Raw genomic sequence first — 22,436 nt, forward strand, 5'->3', positions numbered from 1 at the left:
AACATCGGGAAATTTAATGAGGGTTGGTTACGATAAGCTCGAGCTTTAGGTTTGTATATGCATATGCATCCTACGTACATCGAAGAAGCAAAGGAGGGATTACGACGTATGACGTATTAATATTCACAAACTATTATAAATTTGAAAGAGAGTTTGCAATTAATATAATAAGAAAAATATCATTGCTATATATAGCGAAGACCCGCATGCCAACTGCAATACGCATTCAATAATCGAATTCGCGCAAAATAAAAAAAAAACAAACCGAATAATAAAATTTCTGCAAGTCAATATTTTGAACGGCGCAACGAATCTATATGCAATATTTGCTATTTCCATATTTCAGCATTTCGCTATTTTTATATATTTTTAAAAAAGCTCGGAAATTGAACTCTCTCAACAAGTTTGATTACCCAAAGCTGATTACCGTAAAAGTGTACAAACGAAGCAATATTTACTACAATTTGCATGCTTGTGCGCGTATAGAGAGAATTATGGTTATTACTGTTATAGAGTAGAGCTACTTTTTCTTATAAATTTTACGAGTTTTTACTTCCCGCTCATAGTTATTTATCGAAAACAATTTTTGCATAATTATAACAAACTTTTCTCACTCACACATCATCAAAGAAGCAATATCGCGGTTTCAGCAAATAACATAGTTGTAAGAGTTTCAAGAATACATAATAGGAACCGTAATAAACACGGGCAAATATAATTTTTTTGTTTTCACTTTATCCTTTCCTAAATGCAAATTAAAATAAATCACGATTGACGGCTGGATAATGCAAGAAAAGGATAAACAATTGGCTTTTCTTCTCGCACATTTATTTTACGTCGGACCAAAACAGCAACGATTATTTATTATTAGACGAGAGCCAATAATTCACTATTATATTCCAATCACTACAAAGCATGCTTCAAAACTATGTCAAAGGCATTGTTTCACAAATTAATAAACACAAAAGATGCAAAATTAATTAATACATCGTAATTACGTTCTCTAAAACTCGCTTGTATCACAATAATTTTGCGTCATTTGTGCCATTTTTTTCATTCCTTCCTGCTCGAACGATGCAAACTACCGAGAAATGCAATGTCCGCATGTCATCCGATAAAGCGAGATAAAGCAAAATAGTCGACTCCTTTCTTTTCTCTCCTAGTCTTGGCAATATAGTCGACGATAGGACAGGCCGATAAAGAAGAATCTTAACGAGGGGTTGCGGTGAAGTTAAACTATACGCTTATACGGGGTTCTACGACACGGCGGGTGGGCGGTTTGCGGCGTGTGGAGGCCGACCGGTTATTAGAACGAGGAGCACGAGTTGCCGGGAAGGTGTCTAATAGCCCGCCAAGAGTACAATCGCCCTCGAAGGTTTCGGCACGGGGGTACGTACTTTACATACATTTGCATCCCGCCGCCACAAATCCGGCCGATCGCGAAGGGGCGAGACGGGTTGCGCGGGGAGGCGTCTCTATCTTGGCAAGCCACCCGAAAGAGCTCGCTGAGGTGTGAAATCTTTAATCTCTTCAGCTGCTTTCTCGTCCAACAAAACGTTATTCCAAATTTCACAGCAAAGTTCAACGCGCAACGTTGTTTAAAATTTTTATTCCTAGAAAAATATCAAACGCGCGCGTATGTGTATTTATGTGTGTAGAAGAACAATCAAGATAAACCGCAATCGATGCATTTCTATAAAATAGAGCATCTATATAAAATAGTGCATTTATATAAAAAAAAAGTATAATTGTTTAAATATTGTCCACTATAGCTTAAATTAATCTTTTAAATAAAATATTTTTATTATTCAAAACTATCTTAAACCATCAAATCTTTATTTAAATACAATGTTGTTTTATATTTACTAGTACACAAAAATATCAAACGTGGTTGTACGTGGATACGTACACATAAAAAGAACGGTTTTGTTGAAGTATCTAAAAATTTAGCTAGATACAGATCTGAACATAATTTTATTGCACCATCAAAATAATTATGTACAACACTCAAACTGAATACTAAAATGTCAAAATTTTTTACACCATTATTATCATACTTCAGCAACCTACTATAATTATTTTGATGGTGCACAACAAAATTATTTACAGATCTGTATCTAGCTAAATTTTTAGATTATACTTCAGCAAAACCGTTCTTTTCGTGTGTATAATAGGGAGATGTACAAGATAAACTGTGATCGATATTAAAATTGATTTTAGTAACATCTATAAGAAAAAACATTAATTTTTTAATACACGAATTTTTATTTATCTAGACGAATTAAAAGATTTCTCTTTAAAATGAGTACTTAGCTGTACATCCGTTCATGAATGTTCGCTCGTCTTACTTAACGTGAGCTTTGCAATGTATCAATGGGATACTATCTGCGAGCTTGTTAAGAGATATAAATCAGTAAGCTCAGCTGAGGTATTTATGGAGATGCATTAGCTTTCCGCAAGAGTATAGAATGCCAGCATTTATTTGGTAATTTCCGGCAGTCCGATATTCATCTCTCGAATGCTATTGCGCCAGAGAGCGATAGAGCCGACCAATGATCTCTAAAAGTCAAGAATTGTGTCAGACCTTCGTCAAGTTAACCGATAATTAATAGCAGGGTGGAAAAGATACTTTCATTAATTTAACAAAAATAAGATAAGCCCCGAGTATCCGATCTAATAAAAATAAAGAGCCAACTATTAAGGGAAAGAATGAAAAAATTTCGGAAGCTTTAAAAGTGCAATTATTTTACACAAAAATCTTAACGTATTAAATAAAACAATAATAATTTCGCTATTTTATTAGCAAACATTTTTTTTACCTAGCGATTATTCAACGATTAATTAATATTTTATTAAAAGCATTTCATGAAAAAAATAGTATAATTATTATGTAAGTAAAAATAAGAAATTGCTATAAGAATAATGTAATTAAAATATTCATATTAATTTAATTGCTAAGTCGTAATTTCGACGTTCTTTTTGCAAAATAATTGAGAAAAGATAATGCATTTCCCTGTGGAAAATTGGTTAATTAAAATGATGATCGACCTTGCGGACATTAAGTATTATGTTGTTCCCCGGAAAGCCGCGAAACAAAAATAATCAAGAATTGAATATCGGTGTCTTGTAGTAGCAATCACGGCTTTCTCTAGAGGTACTAGGGTGTCCGCTAAGACGACCGTAGTTGGCGAAGTTTGACAAGTTGGCGGTAACAGGGACGGTGGTACCAAGTGCCAAGAAAGTTTCGAGGAAGGATCAGTTGATGCATAGTCACGGGAAGAAGGATGCGCCCTGCCAGCAAAGGACGTGTTCCGCGGGACAATCGCGAGTTACGTATACATGGAAAACGCTGAATCCGCTTGTGCTTAGTCGAGTTTCGCAAGGACTAGTCAAGGATCCCGGACTTTCTGGATGGCGCGGGTTACAAATTCACGAGCAATCTCGAACGTACGATTTGCTCGCAAATATTTGTCGGCAACGGTCCTTAAATCATTCCGAGATTCTCATTCCCCACTCAATTTTCCGCCTCTTAGGCGTTATGAAAACTGGAAATTGCTCGTAATAAGTTTAATGCCGGTTTTTAATTATGTATACGCAATATATATGGCAGTCTTATTTTAATTTTTATACATATACACATACACGGAAAGTGTTAATGATTATTTAAAAGATATTTTCACATATTTATACCATTATTAGATAATGGAAAATGTATCAAACGTTGATTATGCAAATTCAAATGTGACAAGTGTAATTGTTCTAATAAGTCATTTTAAACTATGCATTCCTATAATTACATAAAAACAGATACTCGTCATTATAAAATAAAAAAGTTAGTATATGTATTTCAAAACTAATTTGAGATCGCATCTTCTTTAATTAACACTCAATCTTTCACACCGATATTTTTTTGTAATCAATCTATAAAATTAATAATAAAAATTACAATTTCAAAAATATTTTCAAATATAAATAAAAAGTAAATAAAAACTTGAATAATGCTTTTTCATGCATCAGAATAATGCGTTTAAATAATTACAAATAAGTGATCAAAATTTTAGCAATAAAATTTTATCAGGTAAAATAAACTGAGGTAAAATATACTGTGCAAAGTTCGTACATTCAAAAAGCCTCGCATCTCATTGCCACTCATCACTGAGATTGCACGAGCTGCAATGAGATACGATGGATGTGTCAGGGGTGACATGTTAATCTATATTGAGTGTAGAGTGGAAATTATTTGTAATTTTTCGAACAGGCCATAATAAAGTTGCGCGTGGTATGATATTCATTCAGTGTATGTGACACACGATATTCTCGGCGACGGATATGGAAATGTTCTGCTCAACAAAACTTGCAATAATTATGATTTGTCATTTGTTTAATGTGACAATAAAATGTTTGGGTTTGGCGATGCAAATAAAAATTAATGTTATGTAATTCAATTTAATTTATGTAATTTTTGCGCACGCAGCAAATTTATATGTCTGCTCTGATAAGCATTATATATGTTTTTTTTTACAGAAAATCTTTCTTTTCTCACTCTTGCTCTTTTTTTTCTATAATACTTTATTAATAACTGATTCAGTAATATCTCTCCTCGTGTATAATATTATTTAAATAGTTATTAATTTTTTAATCAGTATGTTATTTTATCTGATTTAGGGCCGGTTGTTCCAACCTATTGGTAAGTTACTTGATAGTTAAATCATATGTCTATCTTTGTCCAATGTAAAGGATAAACAATGACGTACATATGATTTAACTATTAGGTAGTTTACCAACAAGCTTGAACAACCAGCCCTTAAAAGAAGATATGCATTTGTATTTATCGATAAATTGATTAAAAATAAATTGTTTAGATATTTTATAGCAACATTTACACAGTACCTATTTATAATACATAACATAATACTAAATATATTTAAAACATTTAAAAATCTATTGTTTCTCTTTGTATTGCGTTATGCAAATTTTATACATTGTGTTTATAATTTGTTGCTCATAATATTAATTATTTCTCTGCTTAAATTAATAGATGTAACGCTTATTTTTCAAATGTAAACATAATAGGGTAAATAGAACCAATTTAACGAGAATTAGAATTAGGAAAATCAGATTTTGATCTTTACCAACGACTTCGAGAAATCCAGTGATGCTGGACATCGGGTCAGTATTAACCTGGCACATGTACCAACCGCTGTCGGTCTTGCGCGTGTCTTTTATGTGCAAAGACCACAAACGATGGCCAATATGTGTCACAGAGATCCGATGATTCTTCGTGATAACGTGACCTGCTATCGTCAGAATCGTCTGCGTATCGACTCGTAGCCACGCTACCTGCAACACAAATCACATAATGGGTCAAGTAAATAATTCATTTAAATAAAATTTCGCAAACACGCCGTACGCGTTATGTCGGTCCAAATGCCTTGTTTATATATCGAGTTTTTTGGAAATGTATAACACATCAGAGAGAGAATTTCAATTTAATTATAGTCCATGTTAAAAATCCTACGTAATGGAAGTTATGTATTATATACATGTAGTAGATAAATTAATTCGTGTTGACAGACGAATGATTGCAAAAGATGATAACAAGGAAAATATCGAAAAAAAAAAAAAATACAAAAGTAGGAATGTTATTTTACAATAATAGAGTTTCCATTTTAATTGGCATCTACCAGCGATGCGTACACCAATATTTTTGAAATTATTTTTAAATGTCTATAGATATATTTTTATTCTCAAAATACATCTTCCACGTTTTGAATATAATAACCTTAATTAATATCGATATTTCGAATTACGCTTTGTTAATTCCTATCTGGAATTAATTACAGAAATAATATTGAAATAAGAAAGTGTCGGTTAAAATTTAACGACGCGACTTCTTCGATTAAAAATAAAAATAATCATATACATTTGCTAAGCATTTTGAGACACGCACTTCAACATATAGGCGAAATTAAATTGTCGAGATGCACATTCCATATCCAGCTTTCCCGCTGCACTATCATATTCAGAGTGATAACAGACGCTGCGCGCGCTAGGTAGGTACTTTAGCCTGTTGCAACCTGCGTTAGCGGAGTTAATATTTTATCATATCGTTGTAAAACAGATTTACATTACAAATTTTGTCCGACAAGAAAAGAAAATTACGTTTGGAGAAAAATCTTCAATTAATTTTGTTAAACGCAGTAATTAGCGATTGTTAAAAAAAGATAACACAAAATATATTTTTACTATAATTTTATATCAGTCATGGTTTTATAACTGTGATAGTTTTCACATTTCTACAATATTATTTTATAAAAATATAACTCAAATTTCAATATTAAGCAATAATAAGAGAATGTCTGACCATTTCAAACAGAACTATAGCCATATATTTCCAAATTTGGGTTTTATAATTGAAACAATGTGTTAAATTTCTCGCCTAATATTCAAGAATATGTCAAAGTTACAAATGTCAAGCTAGCTATCATGTTGAGAAACCAAATCAACGGGAATAATAATGTGTGCGACCTAGTTACCGCTTTACCTGTCTCTTGCATTTTCCGACAAAAGCACACACAATTCTTTTATCTGATCCAATATTCGCGAAATACAGCACCATGAAACACATCTATGGCTTTGCAGATCGCATCGCGACCTAGCCAGGATATCTCGTTAAAAAAATAAATAGTATTCTTATTCTTCGTACTTATTCTTTGTAGAAAAAAAAGAAAGAAACAATGATCTCTCTAGAATGATGTCGTACACGGTTTTACTTATGGATGTCCGTTGCAAGTCTTCCGCTTTCCGTGCGCCACATCCCTCCTTCCCTGTCCCCGACCATCATCGCCTCAACCATCGTCTTTCCCGTCCTCATTGCGGAAGCTGTCAACGCGTCTCATCGCCCAAGTGCTACCGACAATGTACTCGAAGCTTACCAACTACGCTCGTAACGTAAAGAAAGCGGGGATGGAGAAAGAGAGAGGAAGAGAAGGGAAGAAAGAAAGAAAGAGAAAGAGAGAGATACAGCAAAAGAGAGTCAGAAAGAAAAAAACGAAAAAAAAGAATTCATTGTTAACGCCAAAGTCGTAATACCCTCGGCGCCGTTTTAGAGCACGCAACATTCGTCTCTATATGCTCTTCTACATCCACTCGGCCTGTAGGCAAGGTGTGCCGCGTACAACGCGTATCCGCCACGTGTCCCGTGTGTGCCGGACAGGCGTAATAGGTGCTCTAGTCACGAAGAATGACGAAAACGAGTAAAAAGAAGAACGTTTTCCAGAGAGCGCGATTCGAGGACGAGGACGAGAGTAGAAAAGCGGTGGTTATGTCCATCGAGAAAGAAACCTGGGAAAAGAAGGTGCCGGGGTGTAGCGAGCGGTGAAGCGCGGACGATGAAGGGAGAGAGGCCAGAACGGTTGTAAATTGTGTGCTCAAGACGGGGGTGGGGGATGCAAGAGCTCTCGGGGTTGATAGAAGAGACGTGGTGCAGCGCGGGCGCGGGCGCGCGCGCGAGTGCCTATATACATATATGCATATACATTCCGTTTTCTTTTTCCTTCTCTCTCCGAGAGAGTATCTGGTGGTATCGGTGCATATACGCGCCTATTACGTACGCATGACGAGCTCTATGAGCGCGCGTAATGGAAGCGCATCGTTCTCCTTCATCCCGCCCGTGAGCAGCCGTCGGCTGCAATTACTCAAGCTCGTGTATATGACCGAAATGCAAGTGCCGCGAACGCACGTATATAGCGGCGCGCGGGCGTCGCGGAAGCGTCGCGACGCGCGGCGCGGAACGGCAGGTTTCGCTTTTACAAACGATCCGTTTCTGCGGTAATGATATAATTGCGCCTGTCGCAGCGTAATCTCGCCGCGCGCGTCTCAGTGCGCGTTCACCGGGCCCGTGTCTGAATAAACGCCGCGGAATTCTCTCGTTTCTTCTATTCTTCTTTTCCTCGCATCCATCCCACCGCTACAACCGCCAACGACGGCAACACTTCCGTATCTACTTTTGTTTTTTGTTGTTTTTTTTTTCGTTTCGGCCACTGTTGTGTTTCCTGCCTTGGACGTGCCATGACCAACCGGTTCGCCAGTTGAAAGCGGGCGAGAGGAAATCAGAACTCGGCGGCAACTCTTTATTTTCGTTTACGTCAGTCGGTTGCACGAGACGATACCTGTGTATACCTACCTACCTACCCTTTTTTTTACTAACACTCTTTCCTCAGCGTTCCCCGTCCCTTCCTCTCCCCTTGTCAAGCGCTCGATGCACCCGTTACACCACCCTCCGCCTCACCTCTTTTAGTTGCGGCAAGGTATGGAAGGTATATACGCGAGTAGTTCTTTAATTTCGCGAAATATCTTCCCGAGAGGCACGGCCGCTTTCGCGACTCGGACTCGCGCGGTGAAAAATGACTCGGTGCAAGTTCGCCTCGAGGGTGTACCGTGTCGTGGCCCTCGGACGATCGCTCATCCTTTCTCCTTCGATTTCTCTTCCGTTCGCGTGTGCTCGTGCAATCGTCGCCGGATGTAAGCGACGGTGGAGAACGCTGCGCAATGAATACATCGAAGCAACGTCGGCAAGTAAGGCGAGATCTCGATATATATATACGATATTTTTAGAGAGAATAATTTATTTATATGATTTCCTTGGGATCCTATATCGGGTTAACAAGATTTAGCGGTACTCTTAATTATTGTCAAGTACCGCTTCCAGTGACAGCACTAGTTGACGTAATTCTATTTATTTGACTAATTGGATGGTACAGCGAATCGTGTCCGCGCAGGCGCGCGCGTTACCGCGAGTGCTTTTAAATAATTAGATTACACACGTATATAACACACAAATCCACGTGCGTTAATATCCTACAGCGCATAAAGCTACAAATAGTATCTCAAAAATGTTTCGTGCGCGCTTTACGCGGGCATTATTTAAAATTACGCTATGACTTTCCAAATATATACGAGTTAATTTTACTTGCTGGCATTGTTTTTGCGATTAGAGTTCGTAAAACGTTTAGAAAAGGTAAAATGTGGATGGGAAGTAGCGGCATGAACGTGTGGCGCGTAACGCTACACACGTACACACATATACCTGCAATACGACACACAGTGAGAAATTAAAACTGCATTACGAGTTATATACGAGCGCCTCTTATATATGATACATTACATCGCCTGAATATCGTTACGCCTAAAGAGATGGCCTTTAGACGCGCGCAACGTCGTGCGCGATATGAATAAAAAAATAGTGTTTTTTTCTCCTCGCCGACGCGCAATGTGTACCGTACCTACAACAGCGGCGCGTAATTACTCGTAGCTCACGACCGATGGCTTACGAAGAAAAACGAAAAGACAGTGATTCGTATTTACCCGCCAGTGCAGCTCGAAGGTGCTCAAATATTTTAACAAGATACGAGCGCGGCCAAGCGATTTTCCGACATAATAACTTATCCAGAAGAGGGAACTGTATTCGACGCGCCGCTTCGACTACGACCTCGAAGGAATATCGCGTGAAATTTTCGATACGGTTTAATAGCCGAGCGTTGTGCTTTCATCTAATTTAATGGCGCTAATCGATTAACGATAATGCAATATCTACTTTCATCTGATACATCAATTAAAATGAAATTTGTTGCAATTTAAATAAGATATGAAGATTTTGTTGTACATCATTTGCATCTTCGAAATATTTTGTCGATTGATAGTAATATCAGGAGAGAAATAATTTGGTAAATGAATTTAAATTATATAATCAACGTATTAAAATGAAATATTTACATTTGAATGTGGATTATGGATGTTATTCACGCACTGCCATAAACAAATTTCAATTATTTGCGAATAATGTAATTAAAGCATTTTATTTTTTTTTAATATAAAACGCATAAAACAAATAAAATAAAAAATCTCGTTTGCTTCCTTTTTGAAGCAAGTGATATACTATCGTGTACGTAACGTGAGAGGGTGATTTACTGTTTGTGATATCACGACAATGTATGTCGTGTTGCTAATTCGCAAAACAAAGCGTCATTAAAAGGAAATCGGCCAGCTTGCGCGCGTGCTCGCGTTTATTAAAGGCAAATATATTAAACTTATCCCAGCAACAAAACAAGTTTTATCGGTTATTCAAGTTTTCTAGCAGCATGCTGAAAAACGTTGAATATTCTGGTGTGTAAATATTGGAAAAGTCTAACCGTGGCAGAGCGGTTATACTGTTAAACGGCCGTGATATGGTAATAATCACGTCGGCATAGCGCTCGCGGTTGAAACGTCTAACGCACGTCATTCACACTTCGATCATTGTGTACGTACGCATTGAAAAATGTAAAAATATGACATACGTGATAAAGAAAATATGCACGTTAAAGCGCGCATAATTCATAGCGACAGTATCAATTTTTTTCCTATGTTTTAATAAAAATACTCACAGCTGCTTTTATTATGTTTAAGAATAAATTCAGGTATATACATATGTTATTTTAATATTTCCAATAATACACATTATTTCCATATATTAAATAGTTGGTTGTTTTGCACACTTAAATTCTTATTCTAGTTCTAATTTCTAGTTTCTGAGCTTTAGTTGTTTAATAAATTTCAGAATTGTGTTATATACTTTTTAGATTTCAATACATAAAACCTGCTTATTTATGTTATATTCAGTATGTTTTATTACGCTGAATAAGCTTTGTTCTGTTAAAAAGGATTGAGTTAATATTTCCGCTAATAATTACCGTATTCACGCGAAAACCAAATTCGATTAGCGTTTAATTTGTTTCGCCTGTTACAATTAAAAATTTATTTTTCCGTAAATATATCATGTAAATATTGATATTCAACTGCATTTAAAATTATATGGCTTGTATGTGAAAATTGCCCTAAAATAACTTATATTTTAATTTAAAAATGATTAAAATATGCATAATATCGAATTACAATTGTTTTCAAATTGCCCATATTACAGCTCAGAAACTATAAGCAGTTAAAAAATAAATTTTAGCAAATAAAGTTTTAACAACGTAAATTAACGTAAATTAACGTAATAAAATTTTATTTTTTATTTAATTTTAAGAAGTTGGAATATTAATTCTATTATTAATCAATTACTTAAAATTGTAAACTGAAAAATAATGACAGACTACTTACTATCAAGTTTTTGCTATAAAAAAATTTAGTTTTGTTGCATAATGTATATGGCTTGATGGAAAAAGGTATTATACTAATTTAATTAAAATGTCATTCATTAAATTGCTCTTATTTCAGAAACAATGTTTATGACATGCACGCAGTAAACTCATCCAGGTGTAACGACTTTAAACGTAACTCGTCATGAACAAGTCACAGAGTATTTTATCTTTGTAGAATATATTTTGCGCATGATTGTTAAACATATCTGTTGCCATAGCGTTCGAACAACAGGAAGACTACCTAATACGGGATCGGGTTACAAGTTGGTACTATCACGTTATCAGAGAACGCAAAGATAAGCATCTGTCCGCAGCATCAAAGTTTGCGTGGACAGAGCGACGAAATAGTCGGTGAATTCGATGCAAGTTGTACAGACGGATAATTAGCCCCTAGTGGTACAATCGGCATAATTATTGTTCACTGCGGCTTACCCTCCCACACTTTCCTCCGGGAGTGCTCCGCTCCCACTCTCTTTCTCTCTTTCTCCCTTTCACTACCTCTCTATCACTCTACCTCCATCGTACTCTCTTTGGTTCGACGTTTTACAACTACCATCAAACGCACCAACCACTGACAAAACACACGATCGCATTAATGAGCCCAACAAGAGCCGATTGAACCTGTTTTGCCTAAACAAGGAATGCCCTGTTAATTGTAATCGCTCGTCAACCACGGACGCGCTAATTACAAAGGCAATCATCGTAACGAATGTCAAATACAGATAACGCTATCCCCGGTCGTTTGTGTTCTCGTGGACGGACAGACACGTAATTCCTAAAGCCCGCGTTCTACGACTTATTTGTCTAGCGCATTACCATTAACCTAGTTATGTGCAATAAGAAGTGCCTCCCACTTACGTGTAAGCTGTAATGTGCACCTCCTGTCAACGGCCGTGCTGATTACCAAAACAATCGTTGTAATAAATGGCACATATATCGTTGAGCGCCTTCATAGAATTAAGCAGGACATAAAAATCGGACGTATGTTTTTAAAATGATAATAAATTATTAAAATGCGTGTTTCAATCAGATTCTATTAAATATCAAGCGTATAACATATAACGTATATAACGAAGAAGAGTCATTAGGCATATAATATTTATAAATACGAATAAAACATCCATGATTTCATGTTACAAGCTTCGACATTTTTCTTATAGCTGAATTTGTTTGATAAATTTCGTAGTAAAAAAAGTAAATACATACAAAAAATATTAATGTATTAAAGATAAATAAAAAGTAAAAAATATATTAAAAATTTGCTATGTTTAAATGGATTTTATATACATACATATGTTCCGTTTTGTGTGAATGCTATTTAGTTTAACTTACCGCAATCTATTAAAAGTGCTTGATACCCTGAACCAAGTAATCATAAGTTGAGTACTTAAGTTATCCTCCTATAACTCGAAAGCCTCCACTTGTTTGCAACAAATTTGTAGTTCTGCACTAAATTCTAAACTGCTTCATTATTCAAAACAAACAATCCTTTCATCGAAGATTGCATTACTTTGCGCTAAAGCGATCGAAACTTATCAGCTTCGAAAATAAACGTACTTCCGATATTGTTGGCCGTTAAGTTAAGTAGGTCAGTAATAGCCTACGGCGTATTCTTGTTACTTCCGAAGCTGATAAGTTATAAGTTATCGCAAAGCGACATTGACAGCACATTTTCTACTCGTCTATTTGATTGCATCATTTATAAGAAAGAAAGGATCGTATGGCACATGATTAAACAATAGCCTGTGCTATCAAAGCGAAAACGATTAAGAATGTCATTATATCGCAGATACTGTTGGACATGCTATATCTGAAGCTGTCAGTTTTTTGTCCTTTATTTCTCTTGTATTTAAAAAAATAATCTGCTCGTATTTATCGATTAAAAGCTAACTGGTCAGCCATGGACGGACAAAAAACATTCTACACATAAAGAAACTGTGCACACACGTTATCCGTGTCGCACGGATTGCGAGGTTTTCCTTTCACTAGAAAAATACGAGTGGCTGTATAGTTTCGATCGACGATGTAAAATTGCCAAAAGCTCGAGTGTTCACGATGTAAATCATACAGTCGTTCTCCAAATAAAAAGAAATTCTCCAAACGTTACTCAAAGGCATTCAAAAAGAGAACATAATTTTTAGGTAAAACAGTAACTCTGTTTAGTACATCTCATAAAATGCTTTGCAAAAGCACTTTAACTGAACCTATCTAATATTTGGTGTATCATCTATCGACTTGATTTTCTATTATTATTACGTGATGTGAGACGGGACGAAGAATTTCAGCGAAGATCGCCGAAAAAGGAGGGAGGGAAACCTTCTTTCTTCTTTCTCGCTGGTAAATCAAAACAGAGATTGGCCGAAATAAAAGCGAGCCAATTTCATCGTGTAACGTTCAGTTGTCTCGCCAACTGGTGTATTGAGCTAATATACGCTCGCTGCTTATGCGCCCTTTACACGAACTCACGGCGCGCCGCAACACGCTCGCGGGCTAGCGCCAAGATATCTGTCAAACATCCCTCGGCAGAAAGCGTCCTAGAGAGAGAACGCGTTCTTCCTCGTCTTCTTCCCCCTCGCCAGCCCCCTTCCCCGTCAGACATCATTTTTCATATCTCGACCCCTAAGAATATCCGACGACGGGTGACGTCCTCCAACCCCCCAACGTCGACAATGTGCTGCGTTGATTGAATCGTCGAACGTCAAGGCGCGTTCTCCGCCTCCGACTCTCTGTCTCTTTTCCTCTCTTCCTTCCGCTCTATCTTCCCTTTACCTTAGTCGCTCTATAACTCGCTCCTCTCCTTTCCTTCCCTTTCTTTCTCCATTTCCCTCTCTCTCTTGTTCCAGTCCATTGCCTTATTCCTAACCGAGATTCAACCTCGCGGCACGATCCTTAGTGAGATCGCGCTTAGTAATTCACGCGGCGCAACCGCTCGTGTAACGTCAATTGCTTTGATACGCGAAGACTGCGCGGTCAATCCGGATATTTGCCGCATACCAATGTTGCCGATCCCATCGTCGTAAAACGCTTTCCAATTTCAGTTTCGACGTTGACGCAGTGGAGAACATTGCAGTTTTGGTCTAGGTCAGACACGACGTTGCTTATCTTGCAGCGTGCCATCGATGTGTGTGTGTGTGCATGCGAGTTATATAGTTAATAAAGTTAAATGTGTATAAGTTATAATAAAGTTGAATATGTAGGAAGCAACATTGAATACATAAAAATAAAATAGGATTTATAAAGACATAATTGTGTTATTGGAGAACATATTTTTTTTAAGACAGAATCTGATTTTACTTTTTATTCTACTTTTTCTTTCTTCTTTTTATTTTATATTTGCAAAATAATATTATTATATAAATACAATATAAGACAGAATAAATTCGATTTACTTACTGTTTCATACATTTTGCAATATAACAAAATGGATTTTCTTATAAAACGACAGTTATTTCGAGGATAAAAGTCTAAGAAATTCGTGCACATATCTGTCCGTGGTGTCCAGATTAATTTTCTCTTTTGACCAGAAAAGGGAAGCCGCATGACGTACCACCGAAGAAGTGGCCGTTGAGTTTGTATTCCTTTGCCGGTCATGCGCTCTGTCTTTGTCAGAAGAAAGCATTAATGCCCCAGTCCGCGCGCGAGCATTCTTCTGGACCCTGACTCTATAGCGAAACGTTAAGCGTTTAATAATTTGTAATCGTGTGCGCGCCGCGCGCGGGAGGGTTGCATCGTGTAGCGGAAAGTCGGATAGACATAAAAATATATCCGCTCTTATTCCGTTTTGCTTTGAACGTAAACTCGCCGCGCAAGCACTGCAGTCGAGCGGTTTAGCACAAGAGAAATTCAAAGGAAATACTTAAAAGCGGTGAAAACTGACGCTAATGGAATTTCGTTGTAACTGACACTTTTTTTTGCGCCTTTGTAGTGCGGCGACTGTACTCAGAATTATGAACCAGATCGGGTTTTGCGGTCGAAATAAAAACTCTGCGAAGTAATATTCCAGTTAAGTGAGACAGCGCAGACGAGACATTTTTTTTCGATAATACAATATTCACAGTACAGTGCAATTATACATATTGGCTACATCTTTGTAAATTTAAAATTTGTCAATTGTGACGAGTACATTATTTATTTTATTTAGTAAAATACCGTTTTAAATTAGCATAACAAAAGTTAATGCAGTATGTGATATGTGAAATTACCTTGAAGATTTAATCTTAAGCAAAACTCATAAAGATTATAATGCCATATGAGGGGTAATATTATCCTGCGTCTGAATTTCTGAAAAATATTCTATTAATATATTATTATAAAGTATATGTACTTATAAATATAGTATATTTAATAGAATTACAAGCACTAAAAAATTTTTATATTATTAAGGATAATTATATTTTTGTAGATAGCAGAAATTAAAAATAAAAATATATAAGTAATAAAAATTAATTAATATTTACAAATTACATATAAGCTGTCATATGAATTTCACTTTATGGGGACCAAGAAAACTAATGAAATATACGCATATGTAAATCAGTATGTTTTCTTTCAAACGAATGCATGCCGTACACGACATTCTTTTGGCGCTATTCTAGTTTAATGATGTGTGTATGAGCAAAAAAAAAACGCGGCACCGCTGGTGGACCATTTGGCTCTCTCTTAATTTGTCTCTCGCGTAGACGAGTTGGAACACGACCCTGACGCGCGAAATTTCACAAGGAGACGGCAATTACTGCTAGCGTGGTTAATAGCTAGTGCATTCGCCGTTGACTTATTTCATATTCATTAAAACGAGATTTAATTTCATGGAATATAATCGAGTTTTTCTAAATAAGAACTGTATGTTACGCATTTTCGCTCATTTCAGCGAGCTACAAAATTAATTTGGACGAGATGATTCTCTTGATAAAAGTTTTTATATTCCATCATATTAATTATATTTTTCTTTCACTTATTATTACAAGTGTACATTGTTATCGCGCATTGATCAATATCATTAATAGTGTACTTTTAAATGTAATTTGAATTTAATTCTAATTTTATTCTAACTTTTGCAAAATTTTGGAAAAATTTAAAAATTGTCCTAAATTACAAAAAAATAAGAAAAGAGAGAAGGAGAGATAGAGGAAAAATTGTAAAAAATAAAATAAAAAAATATATTATATTCCTAAAATTTCTTTAAACATATAAATTTGTTCTAATTATAAGCTAGCATTGATGATAGAAACAACAGAACAAAAATTTTTGTAACATGTGATTTAGATTATGACTCTGAGCATGCAGCAACAATGTATGCATTTATGTGCAGATAATAGAACCCTTTTATTTCTAGAACTGATTTTAAGATTCTTTAATCTTCGTACTTCACACGCAATATCGAAGTAGATTGCGTTAAAACGCATTTGGCGACAAATTGTACTGATTACTCGTCACGTAATTATCTTTATCACATTTCCATTTTGAAAGCCGTACCATCTGTCGTAATTTTCAGGACTGCCGCTAATAGTGGTGCTCAATAATTCATTAGACAGTACCTGGGTAATTATCGAAACTCTGTTTAATGTTTCAATCGCGTTCTTCATGTTTCGTATTCCTCGCGAACTTTTGTTTCTCCCCGTTTCGCTCCCTTCTCCCGTAGGGTCTCCCAATGAGCGTGTGACAAGTCGCGGCAATGACATTTTACTTTACTCGCCGGCTCATTGTCTTGCCATTTCACCCGCAAAATGTCGCGACTCCGACGCGCCGTGCAACGAGAAGCTTACGAAAATGTCATACCTTCGTCTCAAAGTCCCTACCCGCGCCATCCCAGCCAATGTCGTTTCGTATTTTTCGAGCTCACTACGCTTCAGCCTGGGTTTATTTTCAGGCGCGGTTGCATACGTTTCGCGGAGGTATGCCGCCGGCATGATGCACCTTGCATCCGAGAGGAGACAGAAAATAAACGGTAGAAGTGTTTCAGATATTTGCCTTTTGGATAAGGCAACCGATGGGTCGGGCATTAACATGTGGATTATTATGATGAAACAAGTGGAAAAATTTTCATCGCGCCTTTTTATAGACGCTATATTCTACGAAAAAAATGACCGAGTGATATAATACAGCAAAAAAATATAAATTAAATTACGCATGTTCACAAAACATCTTAAAATATGAGACTTATAAGTATATCTATCTTTCGCAATCTCCCTTTCTTTTTATACAATTATTTGAATCGAAATTAGCCATTAAAAATTTTCTTATTCTTCAAAAATAAAATTCGTTAATTGCAATATAAAACAAATTGTGATAAAATAAATAGATTTTATATAAATAGATAGTATTAATTTGCATAACAAATTTTCTGAAATCTCACAGAAATATATTTCTGTGTCGTCATTTGTAACAATATTTAATATTAAGACGCAAATTTAAATAATAAGCTTATAGATTTATAATAAGCTCGAATTTTCTTATCGAGAAACATTTATAATGATAATGATAACTGACAAAGTACTTGGGAAAATGCTTCAACAGATAGTGCAATTCACCATTATTTCGCGCTTTATCGATTTTTCTAGCGTATCTGTGGCTCTCCGAGTGACGATAAATTAATGTGAGGTGCAATTCCAAACGGTACCGTTAATCCTCCTTATGACGAAGTCGGAGAATGCATTCATTTGGGAATGTCAGAAAAATTACAAAGTTTCTTAATGCGGAAGCTCGACGCGGTGACCTGCGGATGATGTTACAATTTGCTCAAGGCGATGCCGTTTATTTCGCCGACCGATAACCATATTTTATACGTATGCGACGCGGTATAGTTAATGGTAGAATCATTAATCAAGCGATTATGACGTACAGAATGAACCAATCTGACAGAGTAATTTATTCTTTCTACTGAATTTCCCTACTTACACAGAGGCAAAATTTTAAATAGCGAGCTAATGAACCTCCGTCATCCTGAATATGTTCTAAATGCCTTTCTTTTCGGAGAATTCATTACGTTAACTGAAATTTATGCTTCTGTCTCATTTACACTTATTTCGACTACAATTTCGTTACGGCCAGTTAACTATATATTATTCTGATCTTTATTCAACCCTTAACTTGATTCATTATGTACATGTAATAGCGTAAGATATGAAGCTTACGATCTATACCTACATCTTTCTTTCGTTATTTTTTCATCACAACGTGAAGTAATAATGACCAAATCATTTTTTATCCCACCAACCATTCATTGCCCAATATTCTCCACAGAAATTTATCTTGCAGTTTCTTGATCGCTCATTACTCCTGCTGCGTAGCTCGACCAGAGAAACATTGCACGCACGCACCCTGTCTAAAGATTTATTCCTCACGCGAATCTTCCCCAATCTTTTTAGCCTCGGCAAAATAATTTCCGGCGAAGTTGTAATAATATCAACTGTCTCCATAGCTAATTCATCTCAAGATACTGGTACATGTATGATAGTATGTATAATTTATGATATAGAATGACTTGCTGATAATAGAATATAGTGCAAGACTTACTACAACGGTTAATCTGTTTATTTCTTTGTAATGCAATATCTGATTTTTGTTTGTATGCAAGTATATGTACAAGATTATTTTAATACTATATCGAGTTATTTTATTTTAATTCTGAATAAAATCAAAATATATTTCTAAAAGAAACTTTAGTGTGACATGTGGAGTGGAATATTACTCACGCTCGTAAATAGATACATTTTTAGACTACCCTTGTGTAGCATCCTAAAAAATCTTTCTAATGAATATTTCAGAGGAGAAAGCTATTATCACGTTATGTCATTGCTAAGTTTCAGTTGATGGTTTCGGTAATTAGGCAACTTTATTCGTAATTAATAAGCAGTAATATACTGTTCGAATACTAACAAGAATATGTTTGTTAAAATACAAGAAACTTATTAAAACAAATGATAAAATTACATTTTAATGTGTAAATGTTGCTATTTATATTGTGCCATCTTTATGTTTTATATATCTTTTTTATTACTATATTTTTAAAAGTTCAAAACAAAAACAATTTAGCACATTACTGACCACTTTAAAAATTTATAACGTCATCGTGCAAATAATGCAGAAATAAATTCATTGTGCTCAGAACGGCTACGTGTAATCTTATGATAACAAGAAAAATATATTTATAATTTCTTTCAGAACCGTTACAATGCGCTTTTACATGAAAATTTAGAATTATCGATCTCCGAGAAAGAGAGAGATGTCGATTATATCGTTTTCAAACGTATATTCGGAATTCTTTTTATTAATTTCAATAATATTAAAATTCTTTATAATTCAAACTCGATTGATATATACATATATATATATATATATATATATATATATATATATATCCGCGCGACGATTACAAACTATGAAATAAAAGACCGTATTTTTTTTCTGTCTCTATTAAGCCAACGTTGGGGAGAATTGAGTTTTTTTATGATCTTTAAAAAAACTCTCACCGGTCGTGCAATAAAATGGCAGAAAAACTGCATCCGCCGCGGCCCGCGGATGAATATAACGCTATTGATAGTAGACCACACTCAATCGAATCCACCATCCATCCACGCGATCCGAAACTAAACAACTGTGAAGTAATTTCGCCGAGCCGAATCGTTTGACGTGATAAAGTTCAATTAACTCCGTGCGATGGCTGCATGCACGTGGTTTTACGACAGCACAGTCGCTTCAAATCGGAGCGTATTCGAGGACAAGAGTGGCACGGAGATTCGCCGCGTGCACGGCCACGAAAGAGAGAAAGAGAGAGAGAGAGAGAGAGAGAGAGAGAGAGAGAGAGAGAGAGAGGCAGGCAGGCAGGGGAAAAACAGTAAGCGGGATGAAAGGTCGGAAATGGGGTAAGCTTCCTTCCGTAGCCAGCTGTTTTCGTACAAGCAGCGACTCTGCTTTGCACGTGTGCAGGCGCGTGTGCAGAAATTCCGTGTATACAGATATGCGTTGGGGAAAACGTTACCCCACTTTCCTTGACTACTTCCGCGCTTCATCTTCACCCTTCGATTCTCACGGTTCTCCTCTCCTAGATTACAAGCTGCAGTTGCCGTTGCTGCTGTTGCAGCGACTACCGCATCGTAATGCACGTGAGAGAGAGCCCAGCAATACCGAATGAAATTGAAGCGCGTATCCTATCCACATGCACTCGTGGGAGATGGGGAACGGGATAAGTGGGAGGGTAGCATGAGAAAAAGGGCAAATTGATAACGCGAGTTTCTTCAAATATTTCACATCGATAATATCATTCCGTCGTAATAAGTACGTCTGCGTACTTATCAAGTGCGGCCAATCGTGTTGAGCATGTTCAACGATGCATGAGTCCATTAGTAGAGGATTGCTGTGTCCGCTTCGTTTGACTGAAATATCAGAAATCATTCTCGGTGTAACCTGAAGCTCTCAGCAGGTACCGAAAAAGTTACCAAGACCCAGAAACGAATCGGGAGACCTGAAAACCTATTTCGTGAAGTATATTTCTGTATGTTATTATTAATGCATTAGCTTCTTCAAAAATTTTTTGTCGCTTGCGTTGTTTATTCCCACTAGGAGCTATTGGGAAAATGAAATATATAATTTACATAACGTGTATTATAGATTTTTTTCCCCCAAAAGCTCTCAATGTGAATAAACAAACGCAGGCTTATAGGTAGCTGCATATGATCTTCTTTTTTGCCTTAAAAAATTGATTGTATCTATTTCAGGAATCCGAGAATTTTGTATTCATGTGTATTAAATATTTTGTTATTCTCGACATGCCGTCCACATCAAAATTTATATCATGAATATCATGAAGGAATAAAAAGTTGTTTTGAAAACAGAAAAAGCCTACAAACACAAACAGACTGATAGTAGCAGGATGGCGAATCCTAAGAAATCGAGAACGATTCCTAAAGAAAGAAAACAAATGTAGCGACTAATACTAAATTGACGAAAAAATATAAGACAAAAAGAATTGAAAAACCGTTTGTGATATCTGAAATAAAAAAAAATTTTAATATTGATTTATTTACTGTTATTACCATTCTTTAATTGTATATCATTTAATATATATTTTTTTTCTTCAAGAAATAGTGAATAGCTCAAGAGTGTGTAGACGTTGTTATTAGGGCTGGATTCGGGGAGCGCGCTATTAGCGCTATTTGCTTGTTCTATCCTTGTTTTACACCTGATGAGCGATAAAGACAGAATGATGCAATAGCGCTAATAGCGCGCTCCTCGAATGCAGCCTATATAAGATGTAATTGCGTGTAGATAAGAATAAGACCATCTTGCTTTCAACACGGAAAACAAAACCTATATTATATACAATATCGTACAATACTTGAAACAGTTACTTCAGATGACCGATCGTATAAAAGTACGATCTCTCTCAAGCATGCTATACACGAAATTCGAACTTTACAAGTGCCATCGTCTGTTAGTGAGAGCCAAGAAGAAAGTGCCGCCGTCTTTTTCGATTTCGTGCACGAGTATTGCAGAGATAAGTGAGACTTTCAAAATGCATTCTACAGAATAATAGCCATATACGTTTCCCTCTTATAATCTATGATACGAATCTGCGACACTTTAACGATATCGAAACAAATAATGGAACCATTTTGCTGATGCTAGCTTTTTAATCTAGTTCTACGAAATACGTATTCGTAGATTAGAAATATCTATTCGTTTCATGTTACCCTACTAAAATCAATCGGCCATTGAACCAATCAACAAATCGACCGTTGTCAAAAGACAACAGGTTCAATATATTCGTAAAAAAATGCGCTCGCCTTTTTTTGTTGCCAATACTTACAAATAAAATATTGTAAACGTAAATTCCATGTTGCAATACTTAGCATCCGATATAATGTGTATTATGCTAATAAACATTGCGTATTTCAGTATGCGAGGTCGATTAAGTGCGTATTATAGGCGCGTCGACTTTATTGCACTTTTATGTATAGCATATTCTTGTAGGGAGAGTATTCCAAGCGTCGTGATAGTAGCGCACCGACGATGCACCCGAATCGAAGGGTAAAGTCAAATTTGCATCTCAGACCGGTATCCGTAAACGGAAGGAAACGCGTTTCCGATCTCGTCCACTTATAATCCACTCCAAATATAATGGTTTCCTCGATCGATGGCGCACCGCACACAACGTGCATGTAACGTAAAGAGCATCTCTCGCTCCGCGCACGACGCGAATTCTACGTATTTGTTTGGAACAATTAGTGCTCTCGCGAGATATTAATATCGGTGGCC

General features: G+C 36.2%; 2 protein-coding genes across 3 annotated transcripts in view; one reads left to right on the forward strand and one right to left on the reverse strand.

Moving 5' to 3' along the window:
• Positions 1-22,436, reverse strand: part of LOC112455683 (neurotrimin-like) — a 79,161-nt gene that overhangs the window by 18,738 nt on the left and 37,987 nt on the right. For both annotated transcript variants that reach the window (XM_025017774.1, XM_025017783.1), the window contains exon 3: positions 5,133-5,340. In XM_025017774.1, coding sequence (XP_024873542.1) covers positions 5,133-5,340 — 208 coding nt within the window. The remainder of the gene's footprint in view (positions 1-5,132; positions 5,341-22,436) is intronic.
• LOC112455673 (soluble guanylate cyclase 89Da-like) overlaps positions 8,406-22,436 on the forward strand; it is an 84,705-nt gene continuing 70,674 nt past the window's right edge. The window contains exon 1 of the mRNA XM_025017753.1: positions 8,406-8,577. Within this exon, the coding sequence (XP_024873521.1) occupies positions 8,551-8,577 (27 nt within the window). The 5' untranslated portion in view covers positions 8,406-8,550. The remainder of the gene's footprint in view (positions 8,578-22,436) is intronic.

Source organism: Temnothorax curvispinosus, unplaced genomic scaffold (genome assembly GCF_003070985.1).
Source record: "Temnothorax curvispinosus isolate PA1 unplaced genomic scaffold, ASM307098v1 QBEX01000525.1, whole genome shotgun sequence".
Taxonomy (NCBI): domain Eukaryota; kingdom Metazoa; phylum Arthropoda; class Insecta; order Hymenoptera; family Formicidae; genus Temnothorax; species Temnothorax curvispinosus.